At 36.2% G+C, this 25,271-nt stretch overlaps 1 protein-coding gene across 2 annotated transcripts in view; it reads right to left on the reverse strand.

Annotated features, from left to right (window-relative positions):
- Positions 1-20,975, reverse strand: part of LOC131073659 (ubiquitin carboxyl-terminal hydrolase 2) — an 80,153-nt gene extending 59,178 nt beyond the window's left edge. The window contains exons 1-3 of one of the 2 annotated variants that reach the window (XM_058010160.2): positions 20,857-20,975; positions 20,504-20,601; positions 3,769-3,815 (exon numbers count right to left, since the gene is read on the reverse strand). In XM_058010160.2, coding sequence (XP_057866143.1) covers positions 3,769-3,815; positions 20,504-20,534 — 78 coding nt within the window. In that variant the 5' untranslated portion in view covers positions 20,535-20,601; positions 20,857-20,975. The remainder of the gene's footprint in view (positions 1-3,768; positions 3,816-20,503; positions 20,602-20,856) is intronic. The other variant, XM_058010159.2, reaches the window with a different exon arrangement.
- Between the last annotated feature and the right edge of the window lie 4,296 nt (positions 20,976-25,271).

The raw sequence follows: 25,271 nt of genomic DNA on the forward strand, positions 1-25,271 counted from the left end.
TTATGCAAAATTTAATAGTAATATTAATTTAGACTGTGATAATGTTCTTATGCAAAATTTAATAGTAATATTAATTTAGACTGCAATATGTATGACAGTCATACTTAATTTTATATATATCCATAATACATGAGAAGTTAGTATACTTATAGTCTAAATCATCTTATTACTGTCAGTATTTAAGAAGATGGGGATGAGATCTTCCTGACAGTCATCCTTAATTTTATATATATTCATAATACATGAGAAGTTAGTATACTTATAGTCTAAATCATCTTATTACTGTCAGTATTTAAGAAGATGGGGATGAGATGTTCCAAAGAGGGGCAGTCTAAATCCAAGCAATAGGTTAAGTCCCAAGATAGGGTGGGGAACAGCGACCCATAAGCCTTGAGGGTATAGACCCAAGATAGGTAAGGGCTTGGATCTGTAAACTTTGAGGGAACCTATTGTATTTGGTCTCTAAGCACTTTGGTAACATACATAGACCCTTCTCCCTCAAACCTGAAGTAGTAGCAGGGTTTGATATCTATATTAAGAACTATGAATAATGAGATTAATCATCTAATGAGGAAAATAAATAAGCACTTGTTAATAACTAATAAATTGAAGAATATCAATGACTAGCTTCATGATTAGTCTTTTAATCAATTTTAGTATATTGAAATAGAATAATTATGTTAATCGGGTAGGGGACATTACAAATGGTATCAGAGCTATGATCCTGCCATCCTGCAGGGTAAAGATGAATCAATGAATCATTCTCGTCAATAAGAAGAAATTTGACAATACGTGTATTCACATGTATGCTTCCTGTTTGCAAATATCCATGTGTATGATTCGTGTTTGGTTCATGCCTGATATGTTTCCAGCATGTTTATTCCATGTGTGTTTCATATTGGGAAACATTTTGAACGCTCCATGATCATTGCTTGAGGACAAGCAATCTTGAGTGGGGCGGACTGTGATGTCCTCACTTTGAAATAGAATTTAATAATAAATAATAAATAATAAAATTAAAATATTAAAAAAGTTAAATTAAAATATAAAAAATATAATTAAGATTTAATTAAGTTAATGAATAGTCAAAAGACATAAAATGAAAAGTTGTGACTACCTCAAATATGAGATATAAAAGGGAGAAGAGAACCTCATTTGAGAGGGGGACAATTTGGAAAATGAGAAGTGCACATCTGATTTAAATAAGAAGTGCAGATCTGATTTTGGAAGGTTGTGTACCTTTCAAAGGGCAGAAAGAAAGAAGAGTTGCACTCTTTCAAAGGGTGCTAATGGTGAAAGGGTGTGTCTCTTGCCAAAGGACATACATGATGAAGAGGTGTGACCTCTCCCTCACATTGAGAGATATAAAGGAAAGGAATCAAAAGCATCTAGTGACATCACCATGGATCAAATGACATCAGAACTGTTATTAAGTTGCAGGCAGTAACATCCTTGTTCTTGGTGGTATGCATGGGGTAGTGCTTAATATGTATGCTTAATATATGAAGCCTGATAATGTTCTTATGCAAAATTTAATAGTAATATTAATTTAGACTGTGATAATGTTCTTATGCAAAATTTAATAGTAATATTAATTTAGACTGCAATATGTATGACAGTCATACTTAATTTTATATATATTCATAATACATGAGAAGTTAGTATACTTATAGTCTAAATCATCTTATTACTGTCAGTATTTAAGAAGATGGGGATGAGATGTTCCAAAGAGGGGCAGTCTAAATCCAAGCAATAGGTTAAGTCCCAAGATAGGGTGGGGAACAGCGACCCATAAGCCTTGAGGGTATAGACCCAAGATAGGTAAGGGCTTGGATCTGTAAACTTTGAGGGAACCTATTGTATTTGGTCTCTAAGCGCTTTGGTAACATACATAGACCCTTCTCCCTCAAACCTGAAGTAGTAGCAGGGTTTGATATCTATATTAAGAACTATGAATAATGAAATTAATCATCTAATGAGGAAAATAAATAAGCACTTGTTAATAACTAATAAATTGAAGAATATCAATGACTAGCTTCATGATTAGTCTTTTAATCAATTTTAGTATATTGAAATAGAATAATTATGTTAATCAGGTAGGGGACATTACAAATCAGGGGCTCTATATAAGGCTTAGTCTTCTCATTTGTAAAAGGTTAATAACATAATAATCAGAGAATAGTTCGAAGTAGTTAGCAAGCAAAGTAGGAGGAGGAAGCTAGAGATTGTTGCCAAGATTATGTTGAAATCTATACATTACTGCCATTGAAGCTATGGTGAATCTTTGTGTTGTGTTTCTACATTTTGCATGGTTTCTTGTTACTTCTCAAAATTAGTTGAAGTTCATTGATTGTAATGGAGAAATGTGATGATATTTGATGGAATTCCGATTCATACCATTTGGAATTTGTCGATTGCAAATTGCAGTGTATGGTTAGTTTGAACCTGATTTAGCACTAGTTCGATTGTGGATATTCATTTGGATATTGCCAATCTTGGGTATTTAATGAATGTTACAATATGAAAATCCTTCGTTCTCTTTGGAGATTGTATCAGTTTTGTGTAGTTGTTTCCTCATGGCAAAGCAAGGCTTGATTATGGAATCCATCTATCAAAGCATCATCTATTATCATCATTGTCCTTAGGTTTAGATTAGATTTTTCTAACCTTATCTCTTTTGTCTTTTCTTTTCAAGCCAATCAGTTAGTTTCCACGTTCCAGCAAAATGTAAGTCCCTTTGTGTTACCAGCATATCACATCTATACACTGATGTCTATCCATCTGCCATCATTAAAGTCAATTGTTCACATTGTAAACCTTGGGGTTGCGTTATTTGATCACGACGTTTAGCATTTGAGGTTTCCTTGTTCAAGAGAGGATAGAATACTCAGTATTTTATTCTGTGTTCGAGGTGTCATAAAAAACACATCACCAATCATCCTTATTGGAATGGATCCAAGCACCGATAATATTTTTATTGTATTCAAATTGTCATTGTTCTCAAGTTTCTATATAGAAAAGAAATGTTTCACTTTTAAACTACAAGGAAGGCAAGAGGATCTCATAGATTTGGTTGGCAGCATTATAATTCCAAATATTTAGTAGTGGCTGTTTATTAAAAAGCTGACCCAGACAAACCTAAGACCATATAATCTTAAGTCAAAATAGAACACCCAATAAAAAAAGGCTGGTCTCATGCTACAACTTCTTAAAAGATAATTAGTCATCTTGGTGCATGTAAGAGAAATCTAGCACCAATACTACAATTACACATACAGTGCACCTTGTTCAGTCAGAAAAACGGGAAAAATAAGAACTTGTACATCAGGCTCATATTATTTTTGGGTTGAGAATAGAAAAATCATCCAAACCCAGACCTTCGTGATTTATCATAGAGAATTACATAACACTCTTCAGAATGTGATGGAAGATACATCGGCTGCTTTCATTTGGTCATTTAAGTAAACAAGGCTAGCATCATCAACATGAAAATACATCCATTGAGCCTAAAACTGACTTAAATTAATACAACCACATAGCCTCTTCTATATGAGTCTGATTTGCCTGTATACCAGTTAGTTAGATACACCTGGTCCTCTTTCTCATTGCTTCTTGTGCTTTATGGTTTTATTCTGAGAGCTAGAGCATTTTTTGTTTCTTGTTAACCGAAAAATTATTTACCCTTAAAAAAATAGCCTTGTATTTAAAAATGAGTGTTTCACTCCATTTAAAATTAGTCATTTCTAATCATAGCAAAACCATAAATACCTGAACTCCTTTGACTTCCATATGTTGAATAAGTTCTGTGAACACGCCTGAGGGTGCCATGCATCCAAAAGGTAAAACAAATCCTCAGAATGTTTCAATGTTCCAGAAACAAAAGTAGTATCTTATTTTTGACATATGCCACTACTAGATTCGTTCCTACTCAATTTTGATGATTGATTAAAACAATGCAAATGAAACAGGCATTGCCAAATGTAAAAGAAAACACTCAATAGATTCTAGACACCAAACTGGAATATTGAATCATTTACACCATTTTAGCCAATAAAGAAAATAAAAGTTCAAATAATCATCAATCTCACCCACTGCATGGCCTTCCTCACCATAAATCTTAGGCATTTATATGAATATCAAGACTCACCCATAGTCACCCAAGGACTTGTACCCAGATCCCCAGCACTTGCCTCCCATATAAAAAACATGTCCATATCTCAGAAACCCACATGGAAACATCTCCAAATTAGGAAGCTTCAGATAAAGGTTCTTTAAACCTCTAGAAGACTTCTAGAAGCATGAAGCATCCCTTAACAAATGGAAAACTTCCTCTAGAGGTTTCTCAGGAATATCATATAAATTGCATTTGGTTTTCCTATAGCGATGATATGTGGTTCAGAAAAGCTAAAAGAACTAAAGAAATACACTAATAGGCTTGTAATTTTCTATTCACTAAAAAATTACCAGTTTTTTGTGGTTGAAAATTTTCTTATCAAATCCAAAGAAGTAATAGTAGAAAGAGAAACAAGAATAAGGCTTAAGATGTAAGCATGCATTGAATTTTTATCACTTGGTTGAAAATATGGTCATCTCCAAGCACTCATGTACCATGTTTTTATAATAAATGCAATCCCTTCCTAATATCTATTTGCCATCTATAGGTGATCATGGTTTGAAATTTAATTGTTTAAATTGTGATTATAACCATAGTTCACATACTCGGACTTGGCAGACCAAAAATTTGACTTGGCGAAATTCTTAATTTCTTAAAAAATGCAAATTTCATGTAAAATACAATATCAAAATATATCAAATGACTCCAAAAATGATGGGGAAGTATTTTCTAATAGAGTTGAATGCAAATAGTTAATACTTAATAGAGTTTAAAACTGCATCATCATGTGAATACAACAGCTAGCCGATACTATTCCAAATTTATGATGATTATTTTGAAAAGCATTATTATAAAATGCTAATCTAGGCAAGTTAAAAACCACTAGATTTTATAGAGAGTGTAGGGCTTAAAATGGTGAAAAACTTAGCATTTTTGTAATGTCCCCTTTTGGGGATATAACTGATTTTACCCAAAATAATAATTCCCACAATACAATTTATTTACAAATAGTATTATAGTACATGTCCCCGCCTTCACCATGACTGCTCACAAACGAAAATTCTCTTTATAAAGATTTCACAATTTTCCTATCTCCTAAAACAGACCCAGTCACCAATCTGACCCCGCATTGATACTAGGAATGGGTGTCAATAATCAGACAATAACGTCATTTTGAAGACCCCACAACTTTCTGTAGTATCTAGTTATAAACATTGGGAAGACAATGGCATTGGCACAGCAATTTGAAATACATCGGTTAATAAACATAGCAATGAGAATAATGCATTATCAGTAAGGTGCGATTACACCCAAACAATAGCCATTTGTTAGTGACGAGACACGATAGTGTCTCTTCCAAATAGTGCAAACAATTGAAAGACACCACCTTATAAAAAGCAGATCAGATTGATATAAGATATCGTCTGGAGACTCGGGTCATAGCAAGGTCATCACAGCAGACTGAATTATTCGCAGTCATTGTTTGTAACAGCAGAATGGTATGCTGTATCTTACCTTATGGACAGAATAGTTGCATCTTGCCATAGCCGTATAGCGACAATCGTCCGATCATCCCGGACTTGCTCACCCGTTAAACTGTCTGAGTTGCTCTTTATGTCGGGCCCACCATGGTCACCAAGTCGCAAGAAATAACATACGTGCATCTTTCCATAGCAGTAAAGTGATGACCGTTGGATCTGGATCTAAACTGCACACCTTTTATCCTTTCGTCCATCTGATAACCGATGCCACCCCAATGACCGAAAACGACTTCGTCGGGTATCGGCATAACACGGAACAAGTCTACCCGATAGCCGATAGCACTCTGATGACCCAAGGAGGATTCATCGGGTATTGGCATAACACCGAACAAGTCTATCCGATAGCCGATAGCACTCCCGATGACCGAAGACGACTTCGTCGGGTCATCAGGATGACTTCAAACCTACTTCTCCGAGCTTTGATATGTCGAGTTCATCGGCAAAAGTTATACCGATAGAGTTCATAGATTTCCTTCACACTGTTTCATCGGCTAGAGTTAACCCGATCAGTATGAACAAGGGTCAAGTGAATTAGAGGCACATTTCCAACAAAATCCTCTTAGGACCCTTTTGAAAATTGCACCAAGTAAACCAGATTCCTTTACTTTCTTTTATGAGGCCTTCCAAAGGATCAAATAGGTTAAACTTGTTCTTCATTTTGTACCAAAAAAAACTTCTCATTGCCCTTCCAACCCATATCAAGACCACCAACCTTGTCTTCATTACATTCTATCATGTTAAAATCCCCACCAAGAATCTAGGGGATATTGGGTAAATTGCTCAAGCACTTCCACAGTTCAATCCTATCACCATAGTAATTTGGGGCATGGATTGAGCAAAACCCAAATCTTTTTTCCCCAATCTCCAGAATAATCCAAATGGCTCTATTACAAGGTGAAGATCCAGACTCCCTAATAGAGTGTGCCCATCTATTGTTCAAAATAAGAGCAGAGGTGGTAGAGCGTGCCCATCTATTGTTCAAAATAAGAGCAGTACCACCTCTGCCTTTTTCATGCTTAGTATAGAAATGAAGTGACTCTTTCCAAACAAGGTTTAAAATGGTATCAAGAATGAATCCTACTACCTTCACCTCATGTAACATGAGGACATCAATTTTACCAAACTACATGCACATTCTTTTGATAATGAATTTTCTATCAGGGGATTCAAGACCCCTGATGTTCCAACTAATGCAATTCAAGTTCATGTTCATTTAAGATAGGTGCCCCTTCTTTGGTATCCCTGAACTTATAAAATCATCTGGGAATTTTGTCTTCTTTGCCCTTCTTTTCTATTTTTTTGTTCACTGTCACCTCTACTAAGGTGCTTCCTCTTCTTTTTGTTCCTCTTTCTTTTCAATAGAGGAGATACTCCTCTCAACCCCTTCCATTATTTCATCCTCACTTAAAATTGGACAGCTATCAAGCGTGGGATTTAACACCTCTTTATCTATGGAACCCTTATTGGGTAAAGACTTTGAACCCCACTTTGGTTCTACCTGATCTAAAAAATCTTGCAAATCTTTCTGGCTTAATTAATCTTAGCTTTAATCATGTCCAATGTTAATGCTTGGGCTTTTTTTTGCTGTCCACTATTGGTATTGGGCAAAGGATTAGGAGCAATTTGGGTATATTCTAGCACACTTGTATCATTTTTATTTTGATCATCACAATCAAGATTTTTTTCCATTAAATTCTCCTTTCCATTTTCTCTGACTGGGGGAAACTCCTCTAAAAGAGGCACAACAGGAATTTCAACAAGGATTTCCATACTTCCCTTAGGGCTAAACATTGGATTTCTCAAGGATCTTAGCTTGAAATTAGGGCAATTCTTTTTCTGGTGTCCTTTTTTGCAGGGAAGCATGAGTTTAGGCCTCCCAAAAGTTCAATTTTACAGGTACAGAGATAACCTCCAAGATTATTCCAATTTGCTCGAGAATGAGAGAGAGAGAGAGAGAGAGAGAGAGAGAGAGAGAGAGAGAGAGCAACTAAAAGTCTTGCAGGGTACTTCTAGTTTCCTCTACTTGGAGCACCTTGCCCATGGAGCAAGGAGCTGGGGCAGAAAGGCCATAATTGTGCACATACGTCCTTTACAACAAGCCATCTAGGGACAGAGATAGCTAAAATTTCTTCATTCAAGACATCAGGAGACCATTTTAATGCCCTAATGACAGCATTACCCACATTCCAAAATTGTTTAACCAGAGCATGCTCTTGCATAGCGTGAGTTTAAAGAAAACCACAAAAAATCCTTTTTGAATCATGCAGGAAAACGAGATGTGCATCCCCAATTTTTTTTCCCGTAGACCAGAGAACCATTCATCAAGAAACTTTTGTGCAAGAAGTTTATTATTGTGTAAGGCAACAAAAAAATTTGCAACATTGCTTAGCCTTTTCTCTTCTTTATATAATGCTTCAAGCATATCACCATTTGGAAGACCAGAGAGCTCACTACAACCTCCCCTGTTCGACAATGGTTTGATGAAATGCAACCACTGAAATATGTTATCTATTTGTATATTTTGCAAGTGTTTGACAGAAGGCTTATTAAACAATCAAATTGAACTGATTTAGAGATAAGTTTCTGTCAATTGAATATCATCATATATCACAAGTTTCCCCGATTTGATGCATAAATTCATTAATAGCATTGCTAAAATGATCACACAAAAAGTACAAATTCAATCAAAGGCAAATCTGACCTCGAGGATGCTGGTTAATATGAAGGAATGCTGTTGAAAGTCACAACTACTCAGATTTGTCTTAATCTGCTCTTTTTTTAAACCTGCATTCTTATCAAGGCTATTGCAAATATCTCCAGAACTACCGTTATGTCTCCCTGCAATCTTGAAAGGTTGTCAGTCCTATACACAGTTGCTCTCAGTGCTGCTGTTCTTTTATCCCTGCAGACCTATTTGCTGACTGCTGCTGCTACAGATAGGATGACTTATCACCTCTTTTCAAACCTGCAACCTCCAATACTATTGCTTATAATCATTGTAGATTAGAAATTCACTCAACACCCCTGCAGACTGTTGTAGACATTTTGACAGCTATTTAAAACTCATAAACTGTCTAATAACCTGGCCATAGGGTTTGTTAATCACACAAAGTGAAGTGGCTAGTATTTTTAATGAATATTCCCCAAGACAAGGGAAGCGATTGGCTGCGTAGGGGTTTAAAGTTTAAACCCTCAGGAAATGGCTGCAATCCCTTCTGGTAGCTCCTTGACCTCACACCCCCTACTGGATTATGGCGAACTACATATTTGAAAGCCTTCACAATAAATTCATAATTCTACCTTAAACCTACCATGAACTTCATTCTCTGTGTTCATACTTGTATTTATATTTTGCTCGTACTTGATTTCAAGCCCTCTCCACATATAATCTATTAAGTTTTGCTTACAAATGATATCGGAAATGAAGTATAATCTAACTCTCCAAGCATGGCCACAAGTTGACGAAACATATTTATTCAATACCTCGCACAATCTCCTCATTCTTCAATTATTACACACACCAAGGAATCTTGTATGAACCAACTCGATTAGCTAGGTGGGTTTTTGTCTACGAAACTAATTCAAAAAGGGTTTTCATCTCCAACTGAAGAATGAACCAAGTTTAATCCCTCCAAATTGAAGTTTGTATAATAAAATGTTTAGAAGAATGCATGTTCCATTTCCATTTCCTCCTTCTATACCCTTTTTTGTTGCTTTTTCCAGAAAAATGTTTTTTTGCCTTTTCACTTTAACGTATTTTGCTTTTTTTGAAAAAAAAAAATCCCCTTTTTGAAAAAAAATCCCTTTTTTGTCAAGTGACTATTAATTTAACTTTATCTTTTAAAACCCTGAAAGTAGCTTTGTGAAATAATTGATCAAAGAAGTCGTCCAAGCTTATACACAGCTTAATTTAATTATTTTTCACAAAACTGTGAATGTTACAAAAAATAATAAAATAGCTCAAAATAGGAATTCTAACCCACCATCAATACCCTAAGTGCATAGGCAATCTATCCATGTGCAACTTAGCATTTTTTTAAGATGACAGACTTCTCCAAGAAGTGTGGAGTGCTCCAATAATGTTAGATCTGCACACAGACTATACCATTATACTCATCTAGACATCAAAAACTCTCTTCCACTATCAAAATGCCTTCCCCATAATGTTGGTGCTCTCCAAGAAAGTTGGAGGATTCCAAGGATGCTAGAATGACCAAAAAGGTACTTTACATACTTTTAGACGATTAGAGAAGTTGGTGGTCTTGCATAGTGCCTTGTGGCTATAGAATCAACAAATTCCTAAGTATCATTAGACTCCAACCCTGCATTGGAATATTGATCCCTAAGATGCCATACAAGTTGACAAAGAGGAGGCAAAGAAGGAATTGGTTGGAGTTCCATTAGATGAAGCAACCCCTCATGGTGCAATGACTTGAACTCAGACTCCAATTTTGATGAAGTATTACCTAGTGTTTGAAGACTCAGCAAGACTCTACAAACTCGCGAGTACTTTTCTTGGCTGCACTGAATTGACCAAGCTCATGAGCCAAGTCTGTTCGAGTCCAGGGCCAAGACTCGACGAATCTCAAGCTCGGAAACCTAATTCCTAATTTTGGACTCCTAAACTATGCCAAAATGCCCAACCACAACTTTTAAGTGAAAAAAACATCATTTTTTTGTCATTTTTTGCTTTTATTCACCCATTTCAACCAATGAAACCTCAACCTAGCACGAAGAAAATTTCAAAAGAGAATTCTTAAGGATTGAAAGTTAATCAAATCATCAAATAAGAAACTATTATTTTCTTTTTTGTGTGTTTTCTTGATTCAAAAGTCAAAAAAAAATTGAAAATTAAGGGCAAATTCTATCAAAAAAAACTTATTTCCCCTCATCCTTTATTTCTTAACACTTTTAGATTCTATTTGCATTCTATTTTTTTAAATAAATGCTTACCATTTTGCTTGCTGCCAATTTTTTTTCTATGTTAATACAGCAATGTCAAGTTCAACAAAAATGAGTGGTAGAAAAGATCCTATACAAAAGTATGGGACACCAAGAGCTATCAAAGGCCAAGACGCTTGTAATGAATGCAAGTAGCCTATGACAAGAGGAATCAATAGATTAAAATACCACCTTGCTAAAATACCTAGAGAAAATGTGAAGGTATGCCTAAGGTGTCCAAAGAGGTTACTAAAAAGATGAATGCCCTACTTGTTGAGTTTAAAATGAAAAAAGTAGAAAATCAAAAAACAAAAGAAGCAATAGCAATAATGATGAATCCGAATGTATCTATAAATTCCTTTGTTACCCCAAATCCAAGCATTCATCATTCGCATTCCTCTATTGGTGAGAGTCCTGAGGGTTCTATTTCTGCTTTTAGCCATCTTCATCATTACCAAACTTTTGTATTTCACACAATGTCCCAAGAGCATAACCCTTAGTTAAGGGTATTCCCTGGAATAAAGAAAAACACCATGCGGGATGGCAACAACAAACTTTTTTGTTGGTACTATAATAACTTACCTTTCAATGTGGCAAACAACCCATATTGGTAAGGGTTGGTGAATGCATTAATAGTTGTTGGGAAAGGTTTTAAGAATCCAACACTGAAACAATTGAGTGGGTCATTGCTATAGGAATCCATAAAAAATACAGCTTTTGGTTGATGATCAAAGGAAAGTATGGTGAAAAAAAGGCTGCAGCATTTTAACAAATGGATGGACAGATGGACAGGATACGACTCTCCTTAACTTTTCAATGGCTTCTCATGGCACATTGGCATTCTTGAAGTCTCTAGATGCCTTGTATAAAGTCAAAAATGTTGAGACTTTGTGCAATCTATTGGACAAGGTGATCCATGAGGTTGGGGTTGAGAACGTTGTCCAACTTATCACAAACAACACGGCAGCATATGTAGCCATAGGGAGACTTGTTATGGAGAGGCATCCTACTATTTCTTGGCCTCCTCCTAATGCACATTGCTTGGATTTACTGTTAGAGGGCATTGGAAAGATTGGAGGATGGGTGAAAAATGTGGTTGAAGATGCTAAACATGTTACCAAATTTATCTATGATCATACTTGGGTGTTTTTTTATGAGAATGCACACAAATGACAAGGAGCTTGTGCAACCAAAAGTGACGCGACTTGCTAGCCACTTCCTCACTTTGCAAACACATTCTTGTCACAATTCCTCATCTCAAGAAAATGTTTGTGTTTGATGCTTGGTTGGAGTCTCCATTTTCCAATAATGTTGAAAGGGAGAAAATCACAAGAATAACTTTTTATGACTTATTCATCAAAAACAAAGAGTTAATCGAGATAAGTAACTGTTAGAGTTATCATGCATTACCTAATAATTCTTTATTTAATTATTAGTCTATTATCCTCTACGCTTAAGCTAAACTTAGGCATTTAATAATATGGAAGGTATTTAAATACACTTTATCCCTTTAGGGTTTCTTAAGGGTTGCACAACTTTAGAGTTGCATATTCTCCTTTTATAAGGATTGTATTGTACTTTTTATTTCATTCCCTCTCTGATTGATAATCTTTTTCTTCAGAGCAATTATTGCTTTTTTGCCTCCATTCTTCTCTTGTGAGAGGTATTTTGCTTGTAGGTGTTCTTGGGATCTCTGAAGTTGTATTTCTCAACTTCTTCATGGTGTCAGAGCCTTCATTTGCTGCTACTTGTTCCTCATTTTTCAGAAGATTTTTTGGAGCTTTGAGGGTTTCAGATTTAAGAGATTTTTCTTTTAGATTTGGGGGTAGCCTTTTTCTGGGCATTTTGGGCTCAAATTGACCACACGGTTGTGCTCAGAGCACCCAAAAACCCCTATTTTCATATATAATTTCTCAAATTTGGAGAAAATTGACATCTAAAGCAAATTTTTTTTGCTCAGGGCCGTACAACCCCCCTTTTGCATGCGGATCGAGGAGATTTTTGCAAAAAAAAAAAAAATTAAAAATTAAAAAATTGATTTTTGGGTAGTTTAATGGCGTACCCAGGTCGTTGTAAACCCCGCCGGCCGTCGGCGGTTTACTAACCGCCACGGCCAGCTACCCGGCGATAAACTAACCACCGCGACCAGCTACCCGGCGATCACCGCAGGCAGTCACAGCGACCAAGCTAGTTTCGATTCCCGTCAGTAGCCACTGTCTCCCAGTCGGCGGTCTGCTAACCGCAACCGGTTCCCCACCACACAGTCGTCGCCCAGCCACCACCGCCACCCAGCCGTCTCGCCACCTCCGCCCAGTCACTGCCTAGCCCTTCAATGAATGTTTTTTGACAGGGGGGTCATTTTTTTGCCATAACTTGGGCAAACGGAGTCGGATTTTGGAAAACGAATAGGCGTCGGAAAGCTCTCTTCGAGCTCTTTTCAGATCTAGAGGTGAGATTTGCAGATTTTTTTATTTTGTACCTATTTTTTGCCGTCAAGGTCAGAGCTTTTTTCTGCACTCCAGGAGCCATAACTTGGGCAAACGGACTCCTTTTTCGGCAAACGAATAGGCGTCGGAAAGGCCTTGGAGAGCCCTATTCAGATTTGAGGTTCATTGTTCCAGAAATTTTACTAGGTACACAAGATGTTGTCTGAAGCATTCTTTTTGCTCTTGCCTTTCTTTTTGGCTTTCAGACTGTACTGGGGTTTGGTTTTTCATCTTGTGTGGGGTGTTATTTTCTACTTTCTGTAATTTACTTCAGAAAATCAGAACACCTAAAACTCAAACAACAAACCCCCTTCTACATCCTTTGTCTAGTCTGAAAGATCACTTAATTAAAAAAAACACGAGCAAGTACAAGTACAAGTACACATGGCAGATTCTTCAGTTGAGCTTCTTACATCACAGAACTATCACATCTGGAAAGCTCGTATGACAAGGCTTCTCAGGTCAACAGGGTTGTGGTCCTATTTAGATGAGTCTCAGCCTCAGTTGCAGCGTCCTTTTGAGATTCTTCACCACAGGAATAAGATGGATGAGGCTATGGGTGTCATCTCCTTACATGTTTCAGACAGCTTGCTTTTTCACCTTGATGGTTTGCTCACTCCTCGAGCTATGTGGTCCAAATTTGATTATCTTTTTGGTACCATCAATGAGTTCAGAGCATTACAAATTGAGGCAAAACTCTCTTCCTTGTTACCTAAGTCCTTTCCTCGCATTGAAGACTTTCTAAACAAGTTTAAAACCACCAGATCTATCCTCCACAGTTGTGGTGAAAATAAGACAGACACAGAGTGTATCTACCTGATTCTCTCTAAGCTTCAAGGTCCCTATCAGATATTTGCTTCAACATTTTATTCTATTATGGATGCCTTGGGTACACGCTTCACCATACCTACATTTGATGTGTTTTGTGATCGCTTGACTCGTGAGTAGGCTGACCTATCTCAGTTGGACACTGTCGCAGGATCAAAGAACAAAGCATTGGTTGCACAGACATCTAAAGAGAACAAGCAGAAACTGAAGCCTAAAAAGGATTCAGCTGGCAATGAGAGTCCCTCCAATCCACCACCTAAGTCTGATTCTAAACCAAAGTCCTATCCCAAACAGGAGAAATCTTCTAAGTCTTGTGAGTCTTCCTCCAAGACTAAGAAGAAATCAGATGAACTTTGCAGTTTTTGTGGCAAGGAAGGACATCCAGTTTCCCGGTGTTGGAAACGATTAGAGGCATCATATTTCTTCTCCTCAGCCTCCTTCCTCTTCTATAGGGAAAAGACATGATCTTTCTGCACGAGCTATTACTTTTGCATCCACTTAGATTATTGATTCAGGGGCTTCTCACCACATGACACACTCTCAGCAGCTTATTACCTCACTTGCTCACAATGATACTTTACAGATTGCAGTTGGTGACTCAGTACAACTTTCAGTTTCAAGTTCAGGTACTGTTCCATTGACAGGTGGTTGTATTCAGGATGTTCTTCTAGTTCCTGACATTTCGACAAACCTCCTCTCTGTTTATCAAATTTGTCATTCTAGCCCTGGTAAAACAATTGAGTTCTCACCACATGATGTGGTTATTAGAGAGCTCCATGATCCTGATTTGGTTGTGGCTACTGACAGTGTTGATCCTGATTCTCGATTATACAGGTTTGATGGCTTTGAGAGTCCAGATGGTTCAGGTGTTTCTCTTGTAGCATATGCAAATTCAGTGAGCAGACTTTGGCATGAGCGTTTTGGCCATGTCAATTACAGATACTTACAGCAGATGAGCACACAGGCACTTGAGATTGGGCTCCCTCAGATATCCTGTACTGATGGTGTATGTCAGAGTTGTGCACTTGGCAAGCATCACCGGGATCCTTTTCCTACAGGTAGAGCCACATGTGCTAAGGCACCCTTTGATTTGGTACACAATGATCTTATGTCATTTCCGACTCCATCTTTTTCAAGGTCCAAGTATGTGCTCACATTCATTGATGACTTCTCCAAACGTACATGGGTGTACTTTCTTAAGTATAAGTCTAATGTCTTTGATTCATTCCAAGTCTTTAAGACATTTGTAGAGAAGCAGTTTCATCTTTCTATCCGGAGGATATGCAAATATAATGGGAGAGAATATGTGAATCAGGCTTTTACAGATTTTTGCACAGAGCATGGTTTGTAGCATCAGTTATCAGTTCCTCACACTCCTCAGCAGAATGGTGTTGCTAAGAGAAAGAACAGAGCACTACGGGAGATGGCCAATTGTATGCTTCAATCACGTTCTATGCAGCCTGCTTTTTGAGTTGAGGCGGTCAATTTTGCCACTTATATTCAGAATCGGAATGCCTCATAAGGCATTGCGCCAGATGACTCCTGAGGAGGCTTGGTCCCATGTTAAGCCTGATGTTTCATCATTCCGAGTTTTTGGTAATGAGGCTTGGGCATTTATTCCAGATGCTCAGAGGAAATCCATGGAGAGGAAGAGCCAACCACTCATATTTGTTGGCTACTGTGAGGATGTTAAGGTGTACAGGTTGTTTGATCCTAATTCCTGAGAGGTCCTGTTTAGGCAGGATGTCCAATTTGATGAGCACCTTCCTCAGATGGATTCTCCATCACCAGCTTCTCCCTCACTGCCTCCTTCTCCCTCTTCATCTTTTGAGAATTCCTTATTCCTTGAGGATGATGCAGATGATGGTCAGCCATATCCACCACCACCACCACCCGCAAGCTCAGCCTTTGCCCAAGTGGGCCTGGCTTACAATTGATGCCACTGGTTCTATGGCAGGTGATCCTTCAGACTCGTCGTACTCGTGCATAGACATCTGGTTCTAGTCTTTTGAGTCATGCCATTTCGGATGATCCTTAGAAATTTTCAGAGGCGACAGGTCACCCAGAGTGGGATAGGGCCATGGATGAGGAGTATTTTTCTTTGATGAAGAATCATACTTGGGATCTTTGTACTCTTCCGAAAGGAAGAAAGTTGGTTCGCTGCAAGTGGGTGTATCGTACCAAGTATGTTGCAGATGGTTCTATTAATAAGTATAAGGCTCGTCTTGTTGCAAAGGGGTTTTCTCAGGTGGAGGGTATTGATTACTCCGAGACCTTTGCTCCTGCCGCCAAGATGAATTCTATTCGCTTTGTACTTTCACTTGCAGCTTCACAGGGATGGACAGTTTTTCAGATGGATGTGAAGAGTGCCTTCTTGCTTGGAAACCTTCATGAGGAGATCTATATGGAGCAGCCTCAGGGATTTGTGCAGGATTCCTCTTTGGTTTGCAGACTTCGGCGTTCATTATACGGTCTCAAACAGGCCCCTCGGGCCTGGTATGAGAAGATGGACTCTTTCTTGCTCTCCACACTCTTCACATGTTGTCATTCTGATCCCACAGTTTGTATTCAGCGTCAGGGGGATGATATAGTTATCCTTGTGCTATATGTTGATGATCTCATCATTACTGGGAGCTCATCCTCCTTGATTCAAGATATTCAGAGAGCTTTGATGGAGCACTTTGAGATGACAGATCTTGGACTTCTACACTATTTTTTGGGCCTACAGGTTATTCAATCTTTCGATGGGATTTCCATTCTTCAACAGAAGTATGCTCTTGATATGCTTCACAGATTTGACATGCTTACTTGCAAGCCTGCACCCACACCATTTCAATCAGGTGTTGTTTTGTCTTTCTACACCTTCCGTGGATCCTACCTTATACAGGCAGTTGGTTGGCAATTTGTTGTACCTGACACATACACGCCCAGATCTTTCCTTTGTGATTGGTCTTGTCTCGAGGTTCTCCCATGATCTCCATGAGAGCCATTGGCAAGTTGCCAAGCGTATTTTGAGGTACATTCGAGGCACTACACAGTTTGGCATTCACTATACTTCAGGATCCCCTCACATTGTTGGCTTCACTGACTCAGATTGGGCTGGTGATGCTCATGATTGGAAATCTACTTCTGGCTTTGTTTTTTGCCTTGGTTCTGGCCCTATTACATGGTCTTACAAGAATCAGTCTGCTATTGCATTATCATCTACAGAGGTTGAGTACCAAGCAGCGGTATTAGCTAGTCAAGAGGTTTTATGGCTTCGACAATTGATGACTGAGTTTGGGTTTCCTCCTGATAGTGTCACTATTCTTTGGTGTGACAATCAGAGTGCCATTCACATTTCCCACAACCCAGTGGAGCACCAGAGGACTAAACACATTGAGATTCACATGCACTTCATTAGACAGTTGATTCAGGATGGTTTTCTCATCTTGGAGTACATTCCTACAAAGGAGCAGGTTGTTGACATCTTCACTAAACCTTTTGCATCTCCGCGCTACCTTCAGTTACGCTCTATGCTTGGGGTGAAGGAAGTTGTCCTTGGGGGGTCTCATTGAGGCCTTCCTTCCTTCATGTTTTTTTTAGCATGCTTTTCCATCTCTTTTTGGAATAGAGTTTTTTCCCACGTGGTTTTCTCTATTTCTCCGGTTTATAGAGATTTGGTTGTGATAGGGTACCTCATCATGCCTTGTTGTCGGGACCCAAATTTGCCTTCATCGTGTAGTTGCATTTTGCTTCATACATTTAGTTTTTTAGCTAGTCCCTAATTTCATCTTAAGGGGGGGTGTTAGAGTTATCATGCATTAGCTAATAATTCTTTATTTAATTATTAGTCTATTATCCTCTACACTTAAGCTAAACTTAGGCATTTAATAATATAGTAGGTATTTAATAATTATTCTAGTTATTTAATACACTTTATCCCTTTAGGGTTTCTTTAGGGTTGCTCAACTTTAGGGTTGCATATTCTCCTATTATAAAGATTGTATTGTACTTTTTATTTCATTCCCTCTCTGAATGATAATCTTTTTCTTCAGACCCATTATTGCTTTTTTGCCTCCATTCTTCTCTTGTGACAGGTATTTTACTTGCAAGTGTTCTTGGGATCTCTGAAGTTGTATTTCTCAACTTCTTCAATAACAAATACAAAAATATCTATTTTTTGTTTTCTTTATCGTTAATTTTGTAATAATTTTTTTTAAAAAATCAATTTCTTAGGTAAGAGAACCTTTGGTCAAGGTTATTCATCTAGTGGATGGAGACAACATGCTAATGGGCTTCCATTATGAGGCCATGGATAAGGCCAAAGAGGCCATTTTGCATTACCATGGTGGCAACAACAAGAAATATGAAATCATTTGGCACAGCATTAATTGCATATGGACAGACGAACTCCACCAAAAAAATACAAACCTTGGCCTACTACTTGAACCCAGAGTTCTACTTCTCTAATACATTTAAGGTTGATGAGGAGGTCATGGCAAGTGTTATTTCATGCATTGATAAGATGGTGCTAGATGCTAGGATAAGAGACAAAGTTTTTGATGAGTTGGAGGTAGGATTTACTACATCTTATTTATGGATTTGGCTCACTAGAAACATTTATTTTACATATATAATAATTAAATTGCTATATTTCATCAATCTATTCATGGCCTATAAGGGTGCGGGGGGGAGACTCTTTTCTTCAGCTCAAGCAATTCAAAAGAGAGAAAAACAACCAGATAAAAAAAAAAACTTTTAATTTTTGGTTCAATACTATAAGTAGAAATTAGAAACTTGATTCTTATATTTATTACTTAATTCTTATATGTTTTAAAAAATTTCTTGTAGATTTATGGTGGGAGGATTATGGTGTTGGCATGCCAAATCTTCAAAGGCTAGCCATCTGTATTTTGTCCCAGCCCTATAGTGCTTCTAAGTGTGAAGGCAATTGGAATCTATTTGAGAGCATTCACATGAAGAAGAAAAAAAAGTTGACCCAAAAGTGTCTCAATGATCTTGTCTTCATTAGGTACAACCTTCGCCTTCGAACTAGAAATGTGAAGGGCATTTCACATGATTCCATCGACTTGGATGAGATTGATCTTTATGGTGAATGAATTGTCGATGAACAAGACGATGTCCTGTTTACTAATGAAGATCTTGCAAAACTGGAGAGAATTACAGCTGAAGAAGGAAAAGTGGATGCAGTGAAGGAAAATGAACACACTTTTGAAGAAACGATCTATTATCATTTTGATACTAACTTACCTTCTAGTTCAAGGCCTAAAAATTTTACACTAGAAGGGTAAAGAGGAAGTGTGGATCGTATTTGGTTGTTTTGTTTTTTTCATTTTGACGTATCATCATATGTAAACATTTATAAATTTATTATGCTGTTATATACTTGGAATGATGAAATTTCAAATTTTGAGAGTTTGAGAATTATATAATCTCTAATGTTTGCATTATGACAAATTGATAGTCAGATTAGACTTTAATGTTCTCTAAATGCATTAATTTCTTTTTTTGGGTGTAAGTATGAGGTTTTCTTTTTGTCGAGTTCGTGTCAAGTCCCAAATCTGAGTCAAAATTTTGGGTTGCAGAGTCTAAGTCTTTAAATTATGGTATTACCAAATGCTGAATAGGGGCAGCTGCATATTTTATCTGTTTTTTGTCATTTTGTAGTCAAAACTTTCAGCCTTCGAGTGTTTTACTGTAAAATTTATATTATAAATGCAGTTTAACAATGAAAGCAATTAAATTTTGTTAATATGTTTGTCAAGTGTAATGTGAAATCTCAAAAATCTAAAGTTATGTATTAAAGTATATAATGTCTATGATTAATGCATTATTAATGTTATCATATAAATATTTGAAATTTTCTTCTATATTTGAAAAATCCTATTTTTTAAAATAGATATCCCATGCCATCCACCAAAAAATGCCCTCCAAAAAAACCATCCCAAAAATGTGGTCTTCCATCCCCTACTGTCTTTTTCCTAAAAACTTTGGGGAACATAGATATACATACGTGTGTATATATATATAAGTCTATATGCATACATTTGAGTGTGTATGTAGATAAAGGTGTCCATATGCAAGTGTGTGTATATGTGTGTGAGTGAATGTATATATATACACAAAGATATAGATTTATATATACATATACACACATATACATTAGTTTGTGTATATACATTAGTTTATCTATCTATTCATATATTTTGTGTATTTATATGTGTGGACATTTATTCATATGTATATACTACATACATGCACATGTGCGTGTATATATATATATATATATGTCTGTCTGTCTGTCTGTCTGTCTGTGAAGTAGTAATATACCTGTCATTTTGTGAAATGATACGATTAACTAACCAGTCATTATGTGATATGGAGCGAAAAAACAACTCTTGTAAACTTAAATGGTTTTTGGCGACCATGAGCAGGTGCACTACGGGGTTGAAGCATCAATGGAAACCATAAAGCCATACATAGTTATAAAAAAATGTATTAAGCAAAACAAATATTGTCACTAGCGAGGCATTCGCAAGAGTATAAATTGATGTAAGATAATAAGAACGGATGGAACATAGAAAACTTACCGGGATCCGACTCGATAGTGCACCAAGACATCCTGAAGACTAGTCTTCGGCTGCACCAGGAAGATCACTGGCTACGATTTTATAAACTAAAGAGAAAGCTGTTTCAAAGAAATTGAAGGGATATATCACCCTCTTAAATTTAAGAACGGTGCAAAACAAAATAAGAAATAGGGCAAAGATGAGGAGCGAGCCCTAATGCAAACTCAAATTGCTATAAAATGGCATAAACCACACCACTTGTGGCGACTGGGTAATCAAAGGACACTGAGAAACAAAACTAAGTGTAATATAGAGGCGCCCGCTTCTAGATAGTCAAGAACCGAGGGGTTTACTGAACATTCAAATTAAATTACCTGCAACAACTCAATCCTTCTAAATTCGCCTGCAAAACAATGGAAAAATGTAACTTTTTTCGCATATTCAGAAAAACTGTCTGCCACAAATTTTATAGTTAATTTTCTTTTAAAATCAAACAGGCATTTATATTAACTATTAAAAATATTTTAAAATACACTATATCACCACAAGGGAAAAAATAAAAAAAATAGAAATACAAACTAAAAATAGTCAATCCTTTTGACAATATGACAAAGGCATAAATTTTTTGTGTTATTCTTGCTGCTTCTTCTTTTAGGTATAAATGAGAAAATCATACTCTCAATTGCTTTTAGGAATGTATTTTTGTCATGTCAAACTTTGGTTTGGTGTTTTATAGGATTAACAAGTTGAATTCCAAAGTCTTAGGGTAATAATTATAAAACTTTATTTTCGATTATGATTATAATTTTATGTTTTTTAGTAAAATGTTGTCAAAAGGATATTAAAATGACATCAAATATTTAGTTATATTAGTGCCTATCACACAAGGGAATAGATCATGATATGAATGGCCTTCAATGACCTCCTGCAACCTTTCAATTTAAGCAAGTGAAAAAAGATTTTCATTGAAATTTATAATGTATGTATGGGTTTGCATGTTGTTCTTTGCTAAACCTTCTTTAGATAACATGATCGCTTGTTTCATGTCTTTGTTCTTTCTTGGAATGGGGATGCATATTACACCCCTAAACAAGTCATCTTTGAGGTCATGTGATAAGCAACTGAGGGCCTTGGATGCTTCTTTGTTATATGATATTGCTATCCATCTATCGATTGCTCCATGATCCACTTGAAGTTCTCAGTTGTTCTTATTAGATTATATAGGAACCTTTCCACTATCTTTGCATTATGGATGTCAGTGACCTGCAAGAGCTTTTCTCTTATAATCCTACGAATAGTATCCTCCTCCAACTTAGTCATCAACACAAAGACCTCCTTTTGTTGTTTCATGATGCTTCCTTGTTCGCAGTTGCAAATACAACCCTTGATCAATAAGAAATCATTCGTTGGGTTGGAGTTGTCAGTCATTTCTTCTATGAATAATCAACTCTCCTTACTTTTCTTTGATCTTACATTGTTGGTATTTGTAGCTTGGGTCTTAATTGATTATGTCAAGTTTGAAGATGTTGATTGACTCCTAGGTTTGATAGATTAATGTAGAAAAGTTATGCATTCAGCTCAATGGACCAACGGATCCCTTATTAGGTAACCTATTAACTTAAAGGGGCTCATTTAATTATAGACCAAGAATATATCTTCTTGGATGATGCTAGCATTGTATATGGAATTGAGAAATCTCTTAAGCTATTCTATCAATTGTGTATAGGAAATTAACTAAAATAAACAAACTAACGAGAAATATAACTATGTTGAAAGTAAATCTAACTATACAATAGTTGTTGCAAGTAATTGATCAATGGCATAGCAATGGATGTGGGTGACTATTCTACTAGACTTAATTATGTTTTAGCTTATTACATACAACTTATCTTAATAGTAATTATCAACTAACCATATCACTCTAAATTAAAGAAATTAACTTGAAAACTAATCTACAAATTTACCAACAATCTAACTACCATTAACAACAATAACCTACGTCAAAGAAAGTTACAATACCTCAAGTGGCCCTTGCTTGAGTGTTGTAACCTTAGCTATCAACAATTGATCTTTAACTCATAACTTCATTATCAATATTCATCATTCAGTGCAAATTCAAAAAGAAACTAGTAAAGTCTTGCTAATCGACAAGGATACTAATGACAAAATCTAATGACTGATTGTGATAGTTATTAACTATCAACTTACAACTGGTAACTAACTTCAACTTTGATAGGATCTTTGATTTATACACTAAAATTTTGGGAGTTGGATTATTTGTAAACTCTGTGCAACTATCCTAACAAATGTCAACCCTTCTATAATTATGGGGAGAAGACTTATTCTTCCATAAACAATAATAAAGGTCTAATTAAATGGAGTCAAGAGTATCATAGTCCTCTTCAAACTCATACAACATCAAGAACCAAAAAAAAAATGTGCAAGAACAAGGCAACATGATTATGAACCATATTCTTGTCATTCCACAAATTTCTCCTTGTTCTATGACTGCATTTATTCTTCATTGGCAATATTAACAAAATGTAGTAAGAATCATTCCACATTCTTGACAACTACTCCACAATCGCTACTCTTTATGGACATTATCTCCATGAGTTGCAAAGGATGGGCGTAATATGAATAAAAAATTGTCGGCTACAGGTTGGCAGTCAAGCTTTGTTGCTAAAGGTTAGTTCTTAAAAAATAATTTTAACACGTTAACTATCATTACTAACATTAAAACCCATAACATTCCATTAAAAAAAAATTAAAATCACATTCATTCATCATTATAGCATATATATGATCCATTATACTTAAGTACTTAAAATAAGTTATAAAGTTCTAGATATTATCTTAAGAGCTTGCTGAATGTCATGGAAAGTATAAAATAGAACAAGGAAATCAAGGTCAATTTTAAGACTCGTGACTCCCCCCAACTAAAAATCTCACTTGTCCTTAAGCAAGTCAAGGCCTAATGATGTTAGTTTGAAATTCATTTGTTAAATTTCCCCCTCTTCTTGCTTCAAACAAAATCTTTTTTCTTTATATATTTTATCCCACCAATTGTGTTTTGTTGTTGCATCCACAACTTTCCTTGTTGACTAGTGTGGAATGGGGTATGGAAGAAGAGGTGGATGAAATGTGAGTAGAAACCAAGTAATTTGATTATCAAGGGATACCCTGATGTACATATTTTCTATGGAGGTTGATGTTATGTAGTTTTAGATGGAATGAGGTTCTTTTTTCTTCAAATTTTGTGTCATCTCATTCCACCTACCCTAAGGTAATCTTAATGCTTCCCTTCTTGGTCCTAAAACCAAATTATTGAATCTTCTATAGTCTTCCATTCTGTAGTCTAGGATTGTACTTGTTACCACTTAATTATTAATAAGCCCAATCCATTCCTCTATTCAGTGTTTGGATCCCTCTACTTTGATTTTTAGAGAAATCATATTCTCCCTCTATACATATTTCTATTGCAGTAGGCCCTTTTGATGTTCATTTTTTTATATATGATGCAAGTTCATTAAGTTGACATCTCCTACAAACATTAAAGGTTTCTGAGCAATGTTATAGGGAATGACTAAGTCATGCAAGTAAAACTCACAAAGTTGGTCCCACATTTCCAAGGTAGCTCTGAGGTAGGCAAACAAAAATGACCTTGGTGTTATTACGAAAATGGCAAGATCATTGATCAATTTACTAAACTAAAAAATTAAATATTTCTCTATAAGTATAAAGCATAAACTCTGGTAGGAGATCTACAACATATTAGTTGAGTTGTCATATCAGCTAACTTTTCAATTCTAATCATCAATTTCTTAATTTTTTAGTCCTTTTCTTCAACTTCATTTTTATACTTTGTCCTCGTGTATTTTCTTTATGACTTCATCCAGATTGCATCCATGAACAAGTAGTTAATACATATGAAACTAAGAAGTTATACATGACTTCCTATGTTGTGTGGCTAACAGCAAGAATCGACAACATCCTTGGTTTAAACACAAAAGGAATCAAATGAGAAGGGGCGGGAATGAACAAAGTTTGGGATTTCTTCACCCAATTATAGTTCAAGAATTCTAAGGCCCATTTTAAGAGGGTTAATTATGCATTCATTTAACCAGCTAATTGGAGATGTTGGGTATAAAATATCAATAGATTCCATGAAATTAATTGGTGGATGAGGATGTTGGTTCATACAAAACCCTAGATAAACCTATATTAGACTATGTGGATTACACCAAGCACCATTTCTACTTTCAAGGTTTGCAGTGATAGGGTCATATTATTGGAATTTTCAAGACAAATATCAAAGGTGCAGGCTCTCCTAACTACCAAGCATAAGCCTAGAGTGAAATTTTCATTTAAGCTGGGGTATTATGACTATGCAACAATGAACGTCTCAAGGACAAGAATTTATGAGTTACAACATTAAACTTGGGTTTGTATGAGGCCATAAATAATTATCATCATGTATGCAAACTTAGGGCCATCGTGCCCAACTCATTTCCAGACCATGAGCTAGTACTAGAAGATATATGGGCAAACTTATAAATGAGTGTGAGGTAAGAAAATAAAGTATTATTGACTAATATTTTTTCAAATGAGAGCCTTTGGGGTTAAAGAAGACATTTTTGAGATGTTCGTAGATGATAGGGAGATTCTAGATCCTATTTATAAATATAATAAAGTAGCAAAAAGGTACCTCAAATATTTGATGTGGTCTAATAAAGATGTGTCCATTGACACAGTCACAGTCATGAAGAGGGTAATCCAAAGAAGCTTA

This window comes from Cryptomeria japonica, chromosome 11 (genome assembly GCF_030272615.1).
Source record: "Cryptomeria japonica chromosome 11, Sugi_1.0, whole genome shotgun sequence".
Taxonomy (NCBI): Eukaryota; Viridiplantae; Streptophyta; class Pinopsida; order Cupressales; family Cupressaceae; genus Cryptomeria; species Cryptomeria japonica.